Genomic DNA, 24059 nt, shown 5'->3' with positions numbered 1-24059 from the left:
TATGTCATGCTCATGACCAGGGGTCCGATGTCACCGTAGTTTGGAAATCAAGAAAGCTAGCTAGAGAAAATCACAGGTAACATGATATTCTGTCCTTTTTTTATTTTTAGGTTCAATGCACAGCTCAGTGGTTATAAGTGACCAGGCTTATGATCTTAAGGGGGTACTACACCCCTGCCCAATTTTGTGCCTATTTTTGCATTTTTCTCAAAAATTATAGAGCATTGATGACAAGTTAGATATGTATATTATAGGGGCAAGGACTACAACTACTGCAATGGAAATTTTATTTTAGCACAGACAACACTTAGTGGAGTTACAGCCAAAAATGAGGGAAAACCAATATTTGATCAATAAATCAATAACTACTTGCCTTGAGTTGCTGAATTTTCATTGCAGTAGTTGTAGTCCTTGCCCCTATAGGTGAAGAGAGAATGGCCAAAAACTGCTCTAAAAAGGGGAACTGGCAACTACCGTCCTACCAGCTAATTTTAGTATTTTTGTAAAGTATGGGTCCTCACCATCTCCCAGATATAAAATTGCCCAAAATATCTGTGGGGAACATGCTGGAATGACGTCATCAAAATGGCACCCAAAATTACAAATTCTAGCACACCATACTGGAAATGGCTTTATTTCATTAGTTTTTGAAACATTTTGAGTTACTTAAAGTTCCAATATGTTATATAATCAATTTGTAAACATACCTTACTTATCTAGAATTAATCTAGACACATAGGAACATCAGAAATGATAGAGGCGCTTTCAATATGGCCGCCAATTAGCCAATTATGAAGTTCACATGATTTAAACAGATAAAACATGGCAAAACTTACTCCCTTTTACTTAATATGATATTTATATACTTTGCAGATGTTTGGTATATGGTATAATGCTCTATTTATCCCATATAAACTATTTCAATTTGCACATTATATTATTTATTAACCAATATCTGATTATGGGATTATTAAAATGTTTAGCTTAACTATTATTTGGATGATAACGACAATATACATACTTAAAAACTGTAATCGCACTATTTACAATTAAAGTTGCAAACTAATAAAATACAACAAGGTTGCCAGACAGACACCCCCCCCCCACTCCTCACCCCCACCCCATACACCCCACTCACTCACATCCCCTATACACATTCACGTATAATCCAAACGGAACGGATACATTTCTTTAAAAGTTATTAGCCGAAATAATTGTTTCCGTTTATTTAAGCTAACGGGTAAAGGCTGCATTATATACCAACATATACTTGATCAACTTTTCTGAAATAGGAGAAAAAGAGGGCGCAATGAGGGGCCTCTTTGTTATTGGGACACACTGTACATGCATTTGCGGTCGTTTGCAGACCTCCAGAAACCAAGGACGGTCTCACATTGCAGAGTGGTCCTCGGTTTGAATGTGAAGTGCGAGTGTGTGTGTCCCCGTTTGCTGGCAAACACCTATACACCCCATACACAACCACTACACACAACCGCGTGCAGCTTTTTACAGTTGCGTTGTAAAATCTTTCTAGCTAAGAAAGCTGGATGAAATTGCCGAGACTGACCAGATGGGGAATAACGAACATTACGGGCATATGAAGCGACATGGGAGTGGATTCCACCATCATTAAGGATACCAAGAGTGATAGTGCCATCATTTGCCTGACAATAAGGGGATCTGATGTGCTTCGATGGACATGCCACCTTCTTGATCAATATAGTGGTACAATGCAACTTCGCAGTGGCACAAAGTCAACCACAACAAAGTCACATGAACAAACAAAACCAGCAATGATGACAAAGGATGAAGCCCATACCCAGCAAATGCTTAAGCATATGGGGCATATGGGAGATAACAGGACAGATCCATTCGACGTAGAGTCACAACCTGAATTACTAGTCGATTTAGGCAGTGGTCTAGTAGCTATTTTTGAAATCAGCAATTCCCTGTTGAATGCTGTGGATAAAGGCGAATGATGATGAGTGACTTATGACTCATGAATGTTTAACATAATATACAGAACTTCCAAGGCGTTGCAGAAGCCTTCCGCAAGAACATTACAAAGTTGCTTGAAACTGCACAAGAGGTACATGTTGTATTTGACCGCTATGATGAGGAAACATCGCCAAAAGGTGAAAGAGGGCCAGCAGACAAGGACAACGGCAAACACAAGTATCCGGTTGAAGGGGCTCGACCACTTCCATATGGAAATCATTTATGGGATTGTCATCCAACAAGTCACAAATGGCAAATGGTTAGGCTACACATCTGCTCTTACAACCAAATGTGTGATATCTGCAGATTTGGTTGAAGTTTAAAAGTTGTTTTCCCCATGAGCTCCATTCAATGGACTTTGACAAGAAAATGAATTCCATGAATGCAATTGGAGGGATAATCATTCAATCACCAGACACTGATGTAATGGTTCTCTTAGTACATTACATGCCACGGATGCTGAGCAGTGCTTGAAATTTGGATGCAGACTGGAAGGATTACTAAAACCATTAACCAGCGGAGAATGATTCCCATTCACATTGCTATTGTCAAATTGTCAACAGTTTGTGGTGTATTACCTGCAGTCCACTTTCTCACTGGCTACGACACAGTGTCGTCATTTTTTGGCGTAGGCAAGAAGAAACTGATGCAGACAGAAACAACAAGATTCAGACCCTGCGCATCAACAGGCATTGAGCAGGGAAGCTCATAATTTGCTAATTGGCGGCCATATTGAAGGCGCCCTCTATCATTTATAATGTTACAATGTGTCTAGATCAACTGTAGATAAGTAGATAATTTTACGAATTGGATATATGTTTGACAAACTAATGAAATAAAGTCATTTCCAGTATGGTGTGCTAAAATTTGAAATTTTGGGCGGCCATTTTGATGACGTCATTTGTTATAAAACAACATCCGTGGCCAGTAAAATAGTTCGTTTGGGGGAAATAGAGCATTATACTACCTGACAAACATCTGCAGTATATATCAATGTTAGTTTAATTTAAAAGATCGTTTTTGTCATGTTTTGTTCTAAATAAATCATGTAAAATTAATAATTGGCTAATTGGCAGCCATATTGAAAGCGCCCTCTATCATTTCTAATGTTCCAATGTGTCTAGATCAACTGTAGGTAAGTAAATAATGTTTGCGAAGTAAATATATAACATATCTGACCTTAAGTAACTCAAATGTTTGATAAACTAATGAAATAAGGTCATTTCCAGTATGGTGTGCTAAAATTTGGTGGCCATTTTGATGACGCTCATTTCAGCATGTTCCCCACAGATATTTTGGGCAATTTTATATCTGGGAGATGGTAAGGACCCATACTTTCCAAAAATACCAAAATTAGCTGGCAGGACGGTAGTTGCCACTTCACCCCTAAAATGAGTCTCAATCTGCTGGCCTACTATAATATACATATCTTAATTGTCACCAATGCGCTATAATTTTTGAGAAAATGCAAAATAGACACAAAATTGGCTAGGGGTGTAGTACCCCCTTAAGGTTCTAGTAACATGGAACCTCAGGCTATACACCACTTGACATCATTGTTTATCAACAAAGGCTAGGGACTGGTCTATCGATATGCTTGAAAGAACCGCTACCCTGTTCAATGGTTTTCGTGTACTATATGAAATGTGGTGGGCGATTTAAAATGCACATGCCCTGAGCAAACTATGATGTGTATGCACACTGCAAGAACATTGAAAATTACCATAATTCGTGCGCATATTGCCGGGCAATGAGGTCACATGTCATGTGTTCTAAACTTTTTGCTTCACAGATCAAAATGGGTACAGACATATGCTGGGAAGCTAACAGAATCGTTGTGTGGGAGGAATGGGATATTCCAATTGAAAACCATACACTGCCTATGGAAGACATGATCTTATTCTCCCGCATAGGGAGTGTGAATTTCAAATAGGGTTACCTATATAAGCGACTCCATTTGACATCTACACCCTCTGTGTATGGGAGATTAAGGTCATGTCTTTTATAGGGGGTGTATATGAAATTTCAACTTTCGAATAGCCCAATAGCAAACTCTGAGCAACATTGGGCTATTCCAGATGAAATCCACACTACCCCTGTGGAAAATTTTGGAAATATCTTCTGTAGGGGGTGTATGTTTTTCAAATGTAATTGGTCAGGGTTATTAATTTTGAATCACATACTCCCCCTGTATTATGGATTAACCTATATCTTCCACAACTGGAGTTAGTATTTCAAATGGAAGTTACCCAGTTGGCTATTGTATTCAAAACTCATACTCCCTCTGTTTAAGACTTTAGCTAAGGGTCTGTTGCTATTCAGTAGCGAGCCAGGAGTGTGCTAGCACTGTGACCAAAAAGTGAGTTGGTAGTCGGGAGTTGACAGTTAACCATGTAGGTGTTAACAAGTCTTAAAAATGGCATGATTTCCATAGGCAAAAGAAGTAACACTGAGAACTCGTCTTATTAAACACTAAGGCTCGGGCCAAGATGATCTGCGTGATTGTTCTTGGCGCCCACAGAAATAAAGTAGTGGTACATCGACAGTCTTAATTAAAATATGTTGTCTCATCGCCTTTCGATTGTGTGTTTCTCCAGATCAAGAAGAACTCGGACCCAAAAGGGATGTAGGCCCCGTTCGCGTATTTCTAATATACGTACTTCCCCACGACTGGTGAATTCCTACACTATCCTTTAAGTTCAATGTAAATGGTAAAATCACTATTGTTTTACCTAATATAATTATTTATAATGACTCTTTTAATTGCAGGATATTCACCTGTACCGAAAGCGGTGATGTACTGAAAGGCGCCCAGATCTTGTCAACAGTAAAGTAAGTTATTTATTCTTTCCTCGAGTAGGCCAAGGAAAAAGAAGAAAAAAAATTGTCCTTGACCATTTGAACCTGGGACCCCTGGGTATCTATACTAGAAATTTCAATTGAATGAACACAGCTTTTAACAGCCGTGCACGATCCAACCACAATCGTATATCGCATATTTCAAACAACAATCCGAACGCACTACCTTAAATACAATAATAATTATTATAATACTAACCAATCACGAGTGAGTTGTCATGGTTGGAATCACTTCCGCATTATGCATGCACAGTCGCACACACTGGCGTACATAGCGCACTATGTTGGACACTATTATTGGAAAGCAAGAGCCATGCGGACTACCAAGTTGGGTATCAGATGCAACCATCAGACTTAAACTTGAAAGGGATGAGGCCAAAAAGCGGTACTCCATTTCAAAGTCTCGTCAATCTAGAGAAAGATGGAGAAACTTGAACACCAGCCTTAACAACTCCTATAAATCTGATGAGCTTGCTACCCTCAATAAGCAGATGGAAGACCTGAAGCTGGCCGACGAGATGGGGAATTATACCACCACCTGGAAAATTATACACTCGCTTTCTGGGAAGAACTCAAGGAAAGGGGTGAAAGTCAAAAGAGAGATGGATCAGCTCCAACCAGTGACCATGAACTGCTTGAGGAATGGAAGGAATATTTTAGCTCACTCCTTAACAACGACAGTGGCACAGCAGCTTCAGAACTTCCTGCACCAGCTGTTGAAGATCTTCCTATTATCACTGAGCCCCCAACTCGTGAAGAAGTAGTCAAAGCAATAGCAGCCATGAAGACCAACAAGGCAGCAGGATTGGACTGTGCTATAACTGCAGAAGCACTTCAGGGAGGAGGGATAGCATGATTGATATGATTCTCGAATTCTGTATGGAAGTATTCTCAACGCTGACACCACCACGTCAATGGGTTACTGAATGTAATCATTCCTCTACCAAAGAAAGGTGACCTCTCTCTCATGACAAACTACCGTGGTATTTCGCTTATGTCCATTGCCGCAAAAGTGTACAACAAGATCCTTCTGAACAGGATCCGACCCCACATTGATCCTTTATTGAGAAGCAACCAGGCTGGCTTTAGATCTGGTCGCAGCTGTGCTCAGCAAATACACATTTTGAGGAGGATCATGGAAGGCTTCAAGGAGTACCAACTTCCCTTAACAGTCACTTTTGTGGAAAAAAAAAAAGCCTTCGACTCCATCAACAGGTCCGTCATGTTTTCAGTGCTGCGGCATTATGGAATACCAAAGGTTGTGGTCAATGCCATCCAGGTGCTCTACAAAGACTCCAATAGTGCCGTTATGGTAGATGGCAGTATCTCAGAGCCTTTCCAAGTAACAACTGGAGTGCTTCAGGGTGATGTGTTGGCACCATTCCTGTTTATTATCCTGGTAGACTACCTTCTGATGAAATCAACTTCTGGAATTGACGCTGGAATTGTTACTTACCCACTTCGGTCAAGCAGGTATCCTGCCAAGATGCTGAATGACCTGGATTTTGCTGATGATATTGCCCTGCTGGAATCTTCCATAGACCGGGCCCAGTCACAGCTTACTAGGACTGCAACTGCAGCAGCAGATCTAGGCCTTGTAATCAGCGCACCTAAGACAGAATATATGACTGCAAACTGTAACGCCCAACCAGCACTTGAAGTCTATGGTAGTACCATCAACCATGTCACAGACTTCAGGTATTTGGGTTCCAAGATGGGCTCTAGTGTTGGAGACCTAAAAGAAGAAAAGCACTAGCCTGGGCAGCTTTCTGGAAACTGGAGCGCCTTTGGAGAAGCCCGTCCCTGCCAATCGAAACAAAAATCAAGCTGTTTCAGACAACGTGTGTTACTGTCTTTCTGTACGGGTGCGAGTCATGGGTAATTACCAAGGACATGGAAAACAAGATCAATGCATTTGCAACATCTTGCTACAGAGTCATGTTAAACATCAAGCGTGTGGATCGGATTCCAAACGAAACCATCTACAACCTGACCAACACCACTCCACTGGTTGCCAGAGTCAAGATTCATCAACTCAAATTTCTCGGCCATATACTGCGTCTTGAAGATGGCGAGCCTGTGAAAGAATATGCACTTTATATTCCACCACATGGGAAGAGGAAACCGGACGGCCGCGCACACTGTACTTACAGTATGTCCAGCACCTCCTGGGAGATACTGAAGGATGCTGCAGCCAAACAAAATTGTTTCGCTTGCCCAAGATCGCATTAGTTGGAGAAAGCTTGTAGTCGCCTGCTCCGCAGCCGACTGATGATGATGTTGGACTGAAGCAGTGTATTTCATATTCTGCCCAGCAGCGTGTCCGACTGAAGGGCGCATCCCATGATTTTCAGTATTTGTAACATATTTTAGTTTACAAACAAAAATAATGATATCTATCATCCTATGTACATACTAGAAAAATACTGGTTTTATATAGTTGTGAGAATACTGATATTAAGAAGTGTAAGGTTTGCATGCAGGTCTGTGATTCAATCTTTCTCTACTTTGATTGCATACTTTTCAGACATAACAACTTTACAGGCAGATGGTTGACTAATTTCCGTGCAACATGGCATCCGGCCAGAGAGGATGTTTTTGTCAGTGGAAGCATGGCCAGGCCTCGAAAGGTAACAATTTATCATTTAAAAAAGTCATCATGAGACTCATGGAAGAACATAGAATATCTTAAAACATCCACTGAATTTGTAACATAAACAAAAAAAAGAAATTAAAGAAAAATCTCCAGATGAAAAACTACTAAATAAAGGGCTTGTTCTTGCCTGATGTAACTGAAACACCAAGAAATAATGTTCAGAGATGTAAATGCCACCAAGGTCATGTGATGTCCTAGATCCCAAGAAATGTAGTGAATTGGTCATTATGTGTTTTATGCTTTAAGCACTACTACATATGATTAAAAGATAAGTATCTAAAAAAAAACTGGGAGCAAGTAATAGTTGTGCACTGCATGTGGTTATTTGTTTCTTTCAACTTCCCTTGACAACTGTTGGTGTTTTCTTTCAATCTAACAATATGGATACAAAATGTTTCCCCAAAGTGCAGTCTCCCCTCCCATCAAAAATTACAAAATAAAAGCCAAGTGTTAAAATTGTTGACATTTTCCACTGATCTTTCCTTTCAGATCGAGATATTTGACGATCATGGCCGCATCGTGCACAACTTCTTGGATGAAGAATCGTTGGGGTCCGTGTGCTCTATCAATGCCTTCCATCCCACTCGCGACATCTTAGTAGGCGGCAACTCTAGCGGAAGACTCCATGTCTTTATGTGAGCTGATAGCATTCCATCTGCTAACAATGCCTTCTCTCTGATTTGGGACATCTTGGTTGGAGGTAATTGAAGCGGAAGGCTCTATGTCTTTATTTGAACTGGTAGCATTCTATCTGCTAACAATGTTGTGCTTGGAGTGAAGACTGTTCTTACATGAACTGGTTGAGGTCTTTATTCTGGCCTAGTATTTAACTTTGATAGCAGTTGATAGAGTGTATTTATGTGAGCTGTTTGACGCCTACCTTCTGGTGCAAAAATGAGCTGATAGCTGATAGCATCTATCCACATACAATGTTGTGTTTTGACTGTTTTTACGTGAACTGGTTGAGTCTTTGACATGGCAGAAACTTTGATTGGAATTAACCATTTTTAATGAGCTGGTAGATGTATGCCATAAAGAAAAAAAACTATTGGTGCGTAGATTGAATCTCCGACATTTGCTTAAAAAGTTACCTTTTTCAGAGTCATTGAGCAGCGACGTAGCTTGCGACACCATCACGGCGTCTTCATTCAGTGTAGTGATGTTTTGAAAAAGGTATCTTTTTAAGCAAAAGATAGATATTGTTGGTGTCTATGGTTTTACACCCAATGCCATATGAAGCCAATTATGGGTTTTGCAACAACCTTTTATCTCTAAAACTTATGGAGATAATTTTCTTAATCTTTGTGGAGACACAAAACAATACTCCATATCGTCATTGGGCGGGAAAACCTCATGTACTTTTGGCATTTGAACATGGATAAAGCCTTGTAAGTGTAGACTTTACATGTGACACGATCTGCTCCATGGGGGCCAAAGGCGGCAAATTTGAAACTGAGATAAAAGTAAAAATGTGCAGTAAAAAAACAATTAAATACATAAGAAAATAGGCATTAAAAAACTTTATAACTTTGGAACCGAGTATGCTAGACCTTTGGTATTTTCAGTAAATGATAGCCTATACACTCAATTTTCAAAAATGCCTCCTTTGGCCCCCATGGTCCAGATTGTGTCACATATTGAATGGTTTGCTTCATCCATGTTCAAGTACATATGTGACCATCCAGCACAACTGAGCCCTGAAGTCGCCAATCATCATTTTGAGATATTCAACCAAAATATTCTGCTTGAAATTAGCTTTAAAATGATGTATATCATGTCTATAGTACTTGACATTTAAGTAGTGAAAAATCAATAAAACAGTCAATAAATCCTATGTTTCCTATTGTTTATTGTTAAGTTCAATGGAGCATATCTCAATAGTGGCACTGGCGACATCCGGGCTCAGTTGTGGAGGATGGTCACATATGAGGTTTTTCCCACCCAGTGAATGATGCACCACAGGGCATTAGAAATAAACGCATCCCAAAAAGAAAGTATCCAGTTTGATTTTGGTCCATAAATCAAAGATGGGGTCTTAAATCAATACCTACTAAAAGTATGGTACAGATGAATTTATTCCGCACAGTTTGATACCTCGTTTGTCCAAATCGATGCAGAATTCATGACACAGTGACCTTTTAAATGTAATCACCTCAATTTTAAAAGTTGCAGTAATCGCTATTGATGTGGTTTTCCTGCTTCTCAAGATTCTTCATAAAGGTACACAATAAATAACAGATGGTATAAGACTGTTTGACTTCACTTCATGTGTTTTATTCAATACAGATACTCTTTTACTCCTTCCTCAATGTTTTACTCTTCACAGTCAATATCTGGTATGTCCTTCTGCTGCATCAATGACTGCCAAACGGACATCTGCGGCGCATGCGAGACGTCTGATGCGCCCTGGCCTTGATCTATCGCTGCCCATATTGAGCATGTTGAGTAGCAGGACCAAATCAGTAGAAATTTACTGCAACTTTTAAAATTGAGGCGATTGCATTCAAAAGATCATTGTGTCATCAATTCTGCATCGATTTAGACAAATGCGGTTTCAAAATGTGCGGAATAAATTTATCGGTAACATACTTTTGGTAGGTCTTGATTTAAGACCCCATCTTTGACTTATGGACCAAAATCAAACTGGATACTTTCTTTTTGGGATGCGTTTAGCTTTAAATTGATTGCAATGATAAAGTAAAGGTCTCAGGGGCCTACACTGTGGAGTTATTATAATGTATGGTACCATTGGGTATGCTCTGTGGAGCCAATTACGGGTTCAGGTACAACCTTATGGAGATGTGTTTGCTCCATAAGGAAAAAATGTGTGTGTGATTTCCATCAAGTATGGACCATGGAGTTTACTCCTTCCGTCCGACTTCCGATGTACTGGTTGGTGAAAGCTTGAGTATTGAATGTCTGAATGGGAATACAACCATCTTAAGTTGGTGAAAAGGAAAACTTCAAACACCTCAATCCAAACTAAAAGTGTGTTTCAGTCAATAACCATGCTAAAGTTTGTTCGGCTTATATAAGGCCGAAATTATTAGGCTTTTGTTTAAAAAATCTGGAAATTTACTCAAATTTGGTTACAAGTAGATCCCAAATATTCCTTGCATCATAAGGATTCAGAGTTTGACCTATCTACGACTTATCGTTCCTTAGTTATGAGCAGAAAGGTTGAATGTCCATCTACAAATATGTATCCCTCTAAATGAGGTTTTTTTTTGACGAAATAGGTGAAAAGCAGACACCCTCCACAGAAATATTACAATTGAGATTGGTGTTTGTGAATACATGTGAAAAATGTAATATAGTTGCATAAACTAATAATAATAATAATATTTAATTCTTATATAGCGCAATTACATCAAAAGAACTCAATGCTTTACAAAACATGGAATTAAAAAAAGCACATACATCCAAATTATGTTTTAGCGGAGGGTGTCTTCCTTTCATCTCTTTCATCAAATTTTATGTCATCTCATTTAGAGGTATTGCAGATGGAATTCGGTGGTAGTCATTCATATCACAAACCAATCAAATTTCTTCAAAAGAAAAATAGTATTTATTAGTCATAATATACATTTCATCTTGTCAAAACCAAAAGTTATTTACTGACCTGACAGTTTCGACCATCTTGGACGATGATCATCTTCAGAGTGATGTTTTTCTCTCCACCTTCTGTTTATCAAGCACGCACTCAAGAATTGTGGCTATCCCGAGTGGACTTTTAACCATGTCAAGCGCAAGATGGAATGTAAACAGGCTAAAAAGCAAAGTAAGAACAAAAATTCCACGGAAAGAAGCAAAGGACTTGTGATCATACCTTATGTTGAAAAAATGACAGAAACAGCCACTCGCATTTTCAGAAAACACGGTATAGCCACTGCAGTACGTCCACACACCACTTTAAGAAAAATGTTGGTGCATCCAAAGGACAAAAGAGACCCCATGAGTACCACAGACTGCATATATGAAATTCCTTGTGCAAATTGTGATAATACTTATGTTGGTGAAACTGGGCGGGCGTTTTGAAACAAGATTGAAAGAGCATAAAAAAGAAACTGAGAAAGTAGCCCATAGTAAAGGAACATTTACTCGTCAAACAAGAAAACAGTCGGCTAGCGAACAGTCCAAATCTGCTATCGCGGACCATGCCGTTCAACAAAATCATGTGATTAACTGGAAAGATGCTCAAGTACTTGAAAAGGAATGTAATTCGGGAGCCCGCCATTATAAGAGAAGCCATCTGGATACGGAAGAGAGCACCGAACACAATGAACAGAGACGAGGGGGCCCATTATCTTAGCCACGATATCGACCCACTTCTGGGCGCTGGTGCGCCTCTGTTGGTAAACAGAAGGTGGAGAGAAAAACATCACTCTGAAGATGATCATCGTCCAAGATGGTCGAAACTGTCAGGTCAGTAAATAACTTTTGGTTTTGACAAGATGAAATGTATATTATGAGTTTCTACAAACCTAATGAACCTCTTCAAGAGTATTTATTAGGATACAGAATGACCTTTTAATGTTTAATATAAGCCTTGCCCTGGCCTAGTTTGTGTGAAAAGTTTTCCTGAAGAATTCTGTGGCAGCAATGAGTTGATAAACTTGGTCCCAAGCCACAAATTCCTATTACAAGAGCCCAAACAAAGAGCTCTAGCATCTGTTGTTTACATACAACATTTGTAAGTTTCTGTTTTCACTAAACATCATTGCTGCTTGCACTTTCTGTTTGGAGACCTTTATTTGGAGAACCTTAATATCTCATGCTAGTTATATTTTTGTTATAATCAGTAGATCAATGTATTATATTAGTTTCATTCATACAACTAGCCAAACCATTTATGTGTACTTAGTATTATTTGTATCTTGTCTTTTCAGTAGTTATGAGAGTAGATCAGAGGAGAGAGAAAACAGAGAGCGTACCACCAGTCAAAGTCCCCATGTATTGTATACGGTGAGTTCTCGCATATTCATGAGGGCCGATTGTTCGATCGTGCCATGTCAAACAATCACGCCAGCGCTGCATGCCTTCGCTGTTGCGTGCTTTTGCGATTACGCGATAGACCATGAAAATACGCGGTAATTGCGTAGCAGTCTCACCTGTCGCATATCATGGAACAATCGGCCCTCATTATCGGATGATGGAGAGACTTTGACTGGTGGTACGGGCTCTGTTTTCTCTCTCCTCTGTGGAGTAGATACTTCAAGTAATCATACATGTACTGTGTACAATTATATCACATAAGGGACAATGGTTCTCTTTTTTTTTACAATATGTAGTGCGATCAAGCAAAACCAGTCCGAAGTCAGACACTTTCAATTTTCAGTTTTCTACATGATTATATGAGGCATTTGCAAAGCTGGATTTTGCAGAAAACCCCATAGAAATTCAACATTTAGTTCCAAAGATATGAACAGTTGAAGTGTTTCCAAAACAAAAGACGGCAAAAGAAATTATTTCCTTTGTTTGACTGTATCTGAAAACAATATTTCCGAATCCCGAATTGATTTCGCTTGATCACATCATATGTATGATTATAAACAAAAAAATAACAGAGCAAGCAGATAATGCAATTTTTACTTACGATGGCAAAAGAAAAGATCTTACCCAGCCGTTATAGATATGCCTACATGTATAATATATGAGTTTAAACCCATTAATTGTTTTTGATATTTAAACACTAGGAGAAAAATAATTAAATTACGATGATTTTGACACAAGCAGGAGTGGGAGAGACCAGATTTTAATGTTTCTAGATATTTTTTTTTAACTTCCACATTTTTTTCTACACATGTTGCATACTAAAATATGTATGGTTTAAATAATTTCAGATTTGTTTAGCTGTTACAGACCCTCTGTCGCCAAAAACAGATATTTTTTCCAGACACACTCTCAGTCCTGGTCAAGTATGTCCATGTTCATTTTTGCAGTAAATTGAATAAATTTGAAGTCGGTGCGAAGATAATGGCGGGTTTTATCCACAATGATTGTGTTTAATAACCATTGGTCACAGCAAATACAAGTATACAACTTGTAAATTCAGGTTTTTTCTTATAAAACACTAATAATGAATGAAATTTGGTGAAAAATGTTAAAATATTGCTATTACATACAATTCTGAAACTATATAGTCCGTCAACTCAGAATTACAAAGTAAATCTGTGGCATCGGGAATGGATGCTTTACGTCACACATGTTTTGCGTGTTAAAGATGTGACACTTTTAGTATTTATGAAGCGCACGCAAGCACTTTAAAAAGTGCTTGATGCGCTTCGCCAAGTACAAGTTGGCGCCATAAAAAGAAGCATTTACACACTATGCATTGTGCCGAAATAATTATTCTCATACCTCCAATTTCCTAAGTCTATTTACTTTGTACTTGGTTGACGGACTTAAGGCATCTGTATATAATTATAATCCCTTTTATAACAAGTTCATTTTTGTAAGGTCTACTCTTATTTCTTATTATCACTTCATCATGGAAGAATCCTAATGTTTATGAAAATATCAGGCAACACAATCAAGTAGGCTTAGAAAATATGTGCATTTTATCAACATTTATTTTGAGATTCTCAGCTCGGTAAAAAAGCACCAAGAGGGACCACAGGTTGGTTTAAATTCTTATGGTACTTTTTAAGGCCACTGGCCCCATATTTATTGTCAAGTATTCATACCAAAGTGTATATTCAATGTATAGCCATTTCTCTTACGTGTATCTATGCCAAACATCCCAAAGTGTACATTCTTTAACATTTCTCTTATCTATTTATAGCATTTTATAAAACTTTTTTTGTATTTTCAAATAAAAGAAAGTGTATAACAATTAACATTGTGACACCGACTGGTTCTGCTTGTCATTTGTTTAAAGCCATATTATAACATATGCCAAGGAGGACACCCTTAATATTTTTCAAAATTGTTTTTTTACACGGTTATATTGTACTTGCCAACATACCCTGCAAAAAATCAAGACCTAGGTGCTGTAGTTTTGTCAAAATCCGAGATTCTGATAAAACGTAGGAACCATCATTTTATTATTATGATGATGGAAATATTTAATGTTCGTAACACAGTACGCACATGGTGTGTGGGACCGTGATCTACACAACTAAGGATCGTACCATAATACAACGGAACTTCGGAAGGAGTGTTTAGTTTAGTTGTTCGGCTCAACAGTATCTGACAGTAAAAGCTAACATTTCATGGCAAGAAAATACTGATCTATTTTGTATGAAAATGTTATATGGCTTTAAGGGCTGGGGTATGAACGTTTGGACGGTACTGTAAAAGTCAATATTTTCGCGAGAAGATATTTTCACGATTTTGAAGATTTTGTCAATTGTGCGAGAATTAAATTTCGCGGTTTTGATATTGATACAATAGAAACCTAATGCAAAAGGTTATTTTTGCGAGTTTTTATTTTCGCGATTTTATGTCCACTTTCTGAAATTCACGAAAATAAAAACCTCATGAAAATTTCTACTTTTACAGTATTTATTTTGGGACATTAGAGCATCAGACATATCGAATTGCATTCTGAATACGAAGAATGTCATTCTGATATCAAATAATTTTGATTTTTGAAATTGCAATTTAATACACATTTTATGGCAAATCATTAAAATTGATATTTTTGATATTTAACAGTACTTGAAGTGAACTTTATAAATCTCATGATTTATACTTAAAGTGTATGTAGGTGGGATGAAAAGCCGACGATCAATTGAAAATTTTGACCTTTTCATTATTGAAGATATGGATTTTTTCCCAAAACACCAAAAAAATAGGTCTTTTGGGAAAAAAAATCCATATCTTCAATATGAAAGGTCAAAATTTTCAATTGACCGTCGGCTTTTCCTCCCTGCTACATACACTTTAAGAATATATCATTAGATTTATATAATTCACTTCGAGGACTGTTATATATCAAAAATTTGACAAAATCAAATTTTTATAATTTGTCATAAAATTTGTATTATATTGCGATTTTCAAAAAATGAAAATTATTTGATATCAGAAAGACATGGTTCGTATTCAGAATGCAATTCGATAGGTCTGAGGTGCTCTCATGTCGCACAAAAAATACTGTCAAAACGCAATAAACGCTCATTTTAGATCCCTTAAGTTGTTTAAAAATGAAAATATGGATGTACTCTTTTTTTTCTTTTTGTTATTTTTGTTCCCCAGTCAAAATCCTATGTTTAGCCGAAAAATATCAATTTTGGCTCGCATATCATAGTGGTGTCATTGCTGTCATATTTTGGTTCATTGTTGCACATCATTAGGGAACAACCCAAAAATATATATAATGGTGTACGGTACTATAAACGAAAGTGCTTTTTTTAATAAGTTAATTGGACATTTTGACCACTCCCCTCCCCCCTTTGATAGAAGATGTCATCAAACTTGGTTTGTTCCAGTATTTATTAGCATATACGACATTTAGAACTGTATAGCAGGAAATCTTCACAGGGGTTACTTTTTGCGGTTGAACAGGCAGCCACAAATTCTAACCCCTGACGTATTTACTACACATAGTACTTAATGTGAATATATTTGGGAATGCAAATTGAACACCCACTAAACTGTCCAGAATTGATAAAATCACTAAAAAATTAACCCAGCAAAAATATACAGTATTTATGTTAATAGCACATACAGAGAAGGGCTGTAACAAGTGTTACAAAAAGAATTGCCTTGAAAAATGAGGTTTAAAATTGAAGCTATGATTCTGATCACAGATCCTGGATCTGATTTACCTTTCATCATGGATTATATATTATTGGAGGCAGCGCTGGAGGGACTCAAACCCATAACATCCATTCCATACTCTAATTTCTCTTTTTATTTAAACACTTGAGAATAATAATTTTGGGTGATATTATGTGTGGAGTTGTGAATTAGCCCACAAAAAAGTTGCTTGTTTGTAACTTGTACACAACCTCTCCAAGATGGTTGGTCTTTTTCAAATTGGATCATTTTCAAAAGGTACACAAAATTTTAGTTAAATAAAAGCACCTAATAAATAGGTGTGAGAATTGCAGTAATTGTTATTTTATAACAGTTGACAAAAAGGTGTTACATGTAATATTATCAGGGGTGTGAGTGACCACAGATAAAAATTTCTGAAAAAGTTTGAAAAAATTTAAAAAGCTCGCTATACTTTTGTACAGAAAAAGAGATAAAAATCAAGATCAAATAGTCTGAATTCAGATTTTAATCTGAACTCTCACACCCCTGTATTATATAACATTTTCTTGTGAATTCAATTCAAAATTCTGAAATTCCCAAAAATAAAATTAAAACAAAAATGTCGATATTTGTACAGTAAAAACCTTTCCCCATGTGTGCAAGATAAGAAACAAGTCAAGAGTGAGGAAAAAACATTTTGTTCTTAAATGGCCTTATTTTTTTGGCGAGACCTGGATATCATAAGCAGCAAAAAGTCCTGATCTTAACACCTGCAGCTCCAGAGTAATGTTTTTTAAGAGTTCATTTTGAGTTTCCAAGTGTCTATTTTGTGTATCCATCCTTTGTAGTTTTTGTCTCTGGTACTCCGTCATGTCGTGATTGATGTTTAATTGTGTGGTTTTTCGTTTTTTATTGATCAACTTCTTTCTCGCTGTGAAATTGTAATTTGCTGGTGACGGCAAGTTTTTAAGACTTGGCTTTTGCTGTGACTCTGCTGGTGCTGTTGATGACAGTGCTGTAGATGACAGTGCTGTAAATGACAGTGCCGTTGATGACAAAGATGCTGCTGATGTTGCTATACTTTGAGGTTGTACTGTTGTCCGGTGTTCTGTTGAGGTTACTTGCACTTGTATCTGAAGAAGAAAAAAAAATCACCCAAAAATCACATAATCAACATCAAAACAATTTACGATTAATTCCTGCACTTACAAAACAAAACTAATTAAACCAGTGATTTTCATCACTAAAAGCGACACCTTCACATGTTTAAAAGATAGAACATTGACATCTGTTGATAGACCAGTCAGACTAGGAAATATTTTGTGTCCTTTTATAACTGAATTTCTTTTACCAGGGCATTCAAGAACCTAAAAAAGGGAGGGGTGATGACCAATAAGAACTACTTGATCACTACTGCTAACCAAAATTGCATTATAAATTTAACATTTTTACAATGTGTTGTCATTTGCTGACAAGTGCATTAGTTTCCAAAAATATTTACTTTTTGCAGACAAATGAAATCTAGGTATGGGTCTCACAGTGGCAAAGCTATGCCCCCCCCCGTGGTATGCTGGCTGCCCTGATATGTAAGATTTGTAGCCCTTTCTTGTACATAATACTTTTTCCCACCTTAAAAGTTGGATTGCCCCCCCACACTCCCTTTGCCTACCCTCTAAAAAATTCCTGGCTCACCCATACCCTCTAGATATGTGCACATAGTTACTTATGGAACAGGGGCCTGGTCATGTTAACATCTCTAAACGTTCGTTCATGATTCACTGAGTTGCGTTACCCGCATTGCAGTCTCTTCCTAAAATACTGCACTGCAGTTTTGCAATAAAAGTTATTTTGACAAGATTTGCAGTGGGTTGCGGCAGAAAATGATCAGTAACACAACACAGATGCAGTGAAGCATGAACAGACCTTAACTGTATCTAGACAAAAAGCATCTTGTTTATTTCTTTCAAACTTACTCTTTGTTCTGGAACGGTCTTGCCTGGAATAACTGTAATTGGTATTGACACCATATCATTCCCATGCTGTCCATTGGTCTCTTCGCCTTCAGTCATTATTTCTATATCATCCAGGACATCAGCTCCATCAGACACATGTGCATTCTGTACATTCAATCAAAAATAAATATTTACAACAAAATCAAAATTGAAATTAAAGAATGTGTCCGAGTCTGTACAATGTGTGGTACATATCCGAGTCTGTGTTTTTGTATAAAAACAGCCGCTAAATCGGCAGACTGATGAAGAACCTATCCTAGCCGAAAACTGTATTGGCATGGCACAGATCCGATCTGTGCAAGACTTGCTTGAGAAGTCTAGCCAAGAATTTGCTCACCGATAGCTTCACATTCTTTCTAGGCTAGAGACCATTGCATTCAAAATCTAGTCGGATTTGCTGAAGCATGACACCATGTTAAAGCAATGGAAGTTCAGAAGTAACCACTGTCGATCACGACAGGCGATTGCATCAAAAATGTTGTTGAAATTACACTTCAGCAAAATTTTAGACTGTCCAAATTAAGCAAATCTTGCTCTAAAAGATACATTTGACTCATTGAAATAATTTTCATCCAAATTTCAACATTAACAGAATAAATAACCTCCTGTGCAAAAAATTGCACTGCTGTCCGACCGAAAAACCAAAGCACTCTAAAGTCTTATTCAGATTCCCTTTTACAAATTAAGCGTACTGCTAGCCGTCCAGCGCGTATTATTTGCACACGGTCCAATGCACACGCTTGACATCGCGCGCGTATACGCGATGGTTAAGCTGTCAAATGAAATCTGAATAAGACTTTAGCATCGAATGCGTAACTATCGTGTGCAAATTCGCGTAATGCAAGACTAATAAAACCTGCCAACTACTAGCTCGTTCACGTAGCGGTTTCGTTGTCCCACTGGCCTACTACTAAACGTAGATTGCCAGGCGATCGGAGTGTTATCGTCAGAGCACCTCGGACTAGCCAACTACATGCATGGTCATGGCCTGGGCAAAGTCATGGTCTTTTGGAATTTGCAGGAAATAGCTTTTCTGGAGCATTCCACAATATCCAAGAGAGCTGTTTATTTAGACTTGAGAATAGAATGTGAGAGGAGAATGGTCAACTAAGGACTGGAGCTGGATCTGGATCTGAATGCTGTACTCCGATTAAGCAGGACAAACCTACATCACATCAGAGGGAGCTAAAAATAACTCTCCTATATCAGAGAGCAGTTGAGAGTGATTGCTCTCTCCTCAAAAGGCAGTTCCTGTAGAAGAAGAGAGTGTGACCTACCTGTGACTGTGAGTCCCGTGAGTGTGGTATTGCTGCAGCCGCTTGATCATCATTGGGTATGTTGGAACACTCGAACACTATTTGCTCTGTTGTAAGCATGTTCTGTTCTGTCTCTGCTGAGTCAGACATGTCCGAGTCTTGTCTTTGCTCCACCTTTGCTTTTATCGGTATTCGAGCTTTGACCCCATTCCTGGTAGAGACCGTTTTAGATTCCGGATTAGGCCGATGTAAGTCATGGAGTTGACAATGTCGCTTCACACTACGTAAGCTTAACCCCCAACGATTGCCGTATTTCTGGACGAGATGTTCAAAAACTTGTTGACGGGTTTTATTTTCGTCTAAAACGAGTTTTGCAATTTCATCATGAAAAACGTTTAGTGCTGTCATTCTTGCTTATTGAGTATCTGATTTGTTCCTTAAGCTTGTGAAGATATCGCCGTATCTCGTATTCGAACGAGTTAGTGGAGCCGAATTTTGCACCCTTGACACTGCGTTATATACCAATGTCAACACACAACATTAAAAATATTGTGAATAATAATTAGATGACATCACGTATAGGTTGCAACTGCGTACGGTACCTTGGCTGCGTGCGTACACATAATCAATCATTTATTTATTTATTTATTTATTTATTTATTTATTTATTTATTTATTTATTTATTTATTTATTTATTTATTTATTTATTTATTTATTTATTTATTTATTTATTTATTTATTTATTTATTTATTTATTTATTTATTTATTTATTTATTTATTTATTTAGTTAGTTTTTAGTTATTTATTTAGTTAGTTAGTTAGTTAGTTAGTTAGTTAGTTAGTTTTATTTTTTTATTTTTTATTTTTTTTATTTATTGATTGATTGATTGATTGATTGATTGATTGATTTATTTATTTACCGTATTTATTTATTTATTTATTTATTTATTTATTTATTTATTTATTTATTTATTTATTTATTTATTTATTTATTTATTTATTTATTTATTTATTTATTTATTTATTTATTTATTTATTTATTTATTTATTTAAGCATGTCATAAAATAAAAATTAATAGATTGTTCCGGTAGGCTAGCCAGGAGGAGTCAGGAGCGCGAACACATTTATTTATTTATTTATTTATTTATTATTTATAATATGACGGCCCAGGGTTTATGTTTGTACGATAGGGTAGATACCGGTAGGTAAATAAAGGAACTGAGAAAGACTAAGAAAAAAGACAGAAAGACTAAGAAATAAAGAAGGAAAGAAAGACTAAGGGGTGGCATTTTCTTCGGGTGGGGGGTCCCAAATATACTGGGGTCATACAATTTTGGAATAATAGGCGGGGTCATACAATTTTGAGGACCAAAATGTAGGAAGTCACAAGATGACCACAGATAGTGTGTTTATTTTATTCAAAAAGACTTTCATTTTAGCCTGTTGAAAGGGTAAGGTGGGTCATAAAATGTTTTGTTACCGAAATTTACATTTTTGTAAATTTGGGACCCTCCCCCTCCTCCGAAGAAAATGCCAGCCCCTAAGAAAAGAAAGAAATAAAGACTAAAAAAAAAAGGAAAGAAAAGAGGAAAGAAGAACTTGAGAAAAGAGAAGAGAAAAGACTAAAGGCAAAGAAAAAAAAAAAGAAGGAATGAAAGACTAAGAAAGGATGAAAGAAAGAAAAATAAAAGAGAAAAGAAAAGAACGAAAGAAACAAAGAAAGGAGCGGAGAAAGAAAGTGAAGGAAGAAACAAATAATTCATAAATTAATCAAAGAAACTGAAGAGTAGGTCTGAAAGACATCACATCAGCTTGAGTATCTCAATAAAAATTCTACGATTGCCTATACTATACCAGCTTATACCAAACTTTGCCCTCCCTGTTTTTTCTCAGACATTATAGCCATAACGTTACGATCTTTTAATTACCTAGGTGGGTTTACACCCACCTAGGTATTGAATTCAGATTTTCTTCCGCTGGCAACAGAGACTCATCTATCAGGGCACAGTTCTTGAACCCCAATATATTTGTATATTCATTGAATAACCTTTGACAAATCAGAGTCTATGGACAAATTTGGGTACAAAAAAACTCATACTCTGTAACAAATTCAAAATGCTATGTCACTTGCACATATAATCATGGAAGTATACTATACTAGAGCCACATCCTGGTGATAGTCTACTGATAGACCGTAAATTAAGTTGGGGGAGGTGGACCCTTGACCTTTGACACAACTCCTGCTAAATGTTCCAAACTGTTCCCTGGTGATGAGCTTTGTTGATCAGAGCAACTTAAAATTAGACTTTGACTTGACCTTTGACCTGGGATGACCTTTGCGGGTTAATACTCTCCGGGAGTCAGGGATTATTTTCCGCAAGTTACAGCCCAATTGGAACAACTTCAAATTTGACCTGATCTTTGACATCGGATGACCTTTGCGGTTTTAGACTCCCCGAGTGTTGAGGATGATCATTTTCCCCCGAGTTACAGCCCAATTGGAGTAGCTTCAAATATGACCTGACCTTTGACCTCGGATGACCTTTGCAGTTTGGTAGGGATTATTTTACCCGAGTTAAAGCCCGATCAGAGGAACTTTAAATTTGACCTGACCTTTGACCTTAGATGACCTTTGCGGTTTTATACTCCCGGAGTGTCTATACCCGAGTTACAACCCGATTGGAGCAACTTTACAAATTGCATTATGGGTAAACAACCACTTCACATTGCATTATGGGTAGGCTTACACAACCACTTCCATACCCTTACCAACAGACAGAAATGACAAATCTGTACCATTTGCAGCAATGAATTCTGGGTAGACATTTCGGTGCATGCATGTGTTACTTGAACTCTTTAGTGACTGCCAGAGGTATGTTTCCACTTCTACTGCAGTTGAACATAAAAGTAAGTCCTGCATAAATAGTTTTCACTCTCCTGACCTTATAACCCACTTAGCCATATTTCTGCCAACTCACTCCCCTAGAGTAAAGACAGAGATATCCACAGACCCACAGACCGAGAGCTCTGTGTTAGTAGTTTGATAGTGAGCATGGTCAGAACAGAGATCAAAAGTAGAATCAGACTTGCAGCTGGAAGTTGATTCCCAATTGGGTAATAAAACCACAGCTTGCTGCAACTCTAATTTCACTGACCTCCAAGCAGGTGATGTCAGCCACTTACTCCGATTTCACCATTCAGAAGTTCACTGTTGTTGTGGATATTATAATGTGCAGATGATGAGCATTGATCATGTTGAGCTAGGTACTGTTTTGCTATCCAATCTTTCTTCTTTCTTCTTCTTTCTGACAATAACTTCAAATTGCTTCTCCTCCTACATGTTACATATACACCCTACAATTATGTCACTTGCACCACACAGACCCTAGAAAGTTCTATGGTCTGTGCTTGCACATATGTATCGGCTATATCCAGTGGCCATAGGGTCTAAACAGAATTGAGGTCAAAGGTCATTAAGAGGGCATTTCCGGTATTTAACCAAATACCTTCAAAATGCTTCTTCTGTCACATATTATATAGTACAATGATGTCGTTTGCATATATGCATTGGCTATACCACACGCCTATAACTTGCATACAGAATTGGGGTCAAAGGTCATTAAGGGGGTAAAATCTTACAATTGTATTATCTGGATATCTGTAAGGGGTGTGGGGCTCAAACTCGGTGACGACAAATCTCATGACCAGGGGAACGTTTTGCAGGGGTCAGGTCAAAGGTCATGCAGAGGTGAAATTTTAGAAATGCATTTCCTGCTAGGAGTACGGGGCTCAAACTTGGTGACAACAAACTTAATGATCAGGGGAACATTTTGGAACACTTTGCAGGGGTCGGTCAAAGGTTATCTGGGGTTAAATCTTAGGATTCACTTTCTGGATACCTGTAAGGGGTATGGGACTCAAATTCAGTGACAACAAATCTCATGACCAGGGGAACATTATGCAGGGGTCAGGTCAAAGGTCATATAGAGGTCAAATCTTAAAATATCTTTTCTGGACATCTGTAAGGGGTACGGGACTCAAACTCAGTGACAACAAACTTGATGACCACAGAAACATTTTGAACATTTTGCAGGTCAAAGGTCATCTGGGGTCAAATTTTAAAATTGCATTTTCTGGACATCCGTAAGGAGAAAGGGACTCAAACTCGGTGACAACAAACGTCATGACCAGGGGAACATTTTTGGAACATTTTGCAGGGGTCAGATACCTCCACAACACCAACACGCCCCACCTAGGTTTGTGGTCTATGACCAACATTTGCCACTAGTTTAAATTTGATTCTAATAAACCAAACGAAAAGAGACCCTCGCAAGGATGAAATAATGAAGAGGCCCAAAACCAAAGCCTATACTTTGGGATCATCAGTGAGTCATAGTGCATGCAATACTCTATGGGCCTAGCGCCTTAGACCACTCGGCCACTTGTCTTATTGTTATGCATTTGAAACTTATTTGAACATATGATCGCAACTTCAACATAGGCCTACCACGTGACAAGCAAAGGCAGAAAACGTACCATATTTTGGAATTTTATTTGCCTAAAAACATTAAT

General features: G+C 37.7%; 1 protein-coding gene and 1 pseudogene across 1 annotated transcript; one reads left to right on the top strand and one right to left on the bottom strand.

The window, feature by feature from the left end:
* Positions 1-10941, top strand: part of LOC140139873 (WD repeat-containing protein 76-like) — a 30584-nt pseudogene extending 19643 nt beyond the window's left edge.
* A 5757-nt stretch (positions 10942-16698) lies between these two features.
* On the bottom strand, positions 16699-20005 carry LOC140139872 (uncharacterized). Its single transcript, XM_072161633.1, has 3 exons — positions 19506-20005; positions 18190-18333; positions 16699-17349 (listed from the first exon to the last, which is right to left on the bottom strand). The coding sequence occupies exons 1-3, from the start codon at positions 19890-19892 to the stop codon at positions 16930-16932; spliced, it is 951 nt and encodes a 316-aa protein (XP_072017734.1). The 5' UTR covers positions 19893-20005; the 3' UTR covers positions 16699-16929.
* Positions 20006-24059: the final 4054 nt, after the last annotated feature.

The sequence above is a fragment of the Amphiura filiformis genome, chromosome 18 (assembly GCF_039555335.1).
Source record: "Amphiura filiformis chromosome 18, Afil_fr2py, whole genome shotgun sequence".
NCBI lineage: Eukaryota > Metazoa > Echinodermata > Ophiuroidea > Amphilepidida > Amphiuridae > Amphiura > Amphiura filiformis.
Note: the sequence above shows the minus strand (reverse complement) of the source record. Positions and strands in the feature narration are given on the sequence as shown.

Coding starts and splice junctions, on each gene's coding strand:
- LOC140139872 (XM_072161633.1), bottom strand. CDS start 19,892: ATGACAGCACTAAACGTTTTTCATGATGAAATTGCAAAACTCGTTTTA. Junction 18,334..19,505: donor CACGGGACTCACAGTCACAG/GTAGGTCACACT, acceptor TTGAATGTACAG/AATGCACATGTGTCTGATGG. Junction 17,350..18,189: donor AGACCGTTCCAGAACAAAGA/GTAAGTTTGAAA, acceptor TTTCTTCTTCAG/ATACAAGTGCAAGTAACCTC.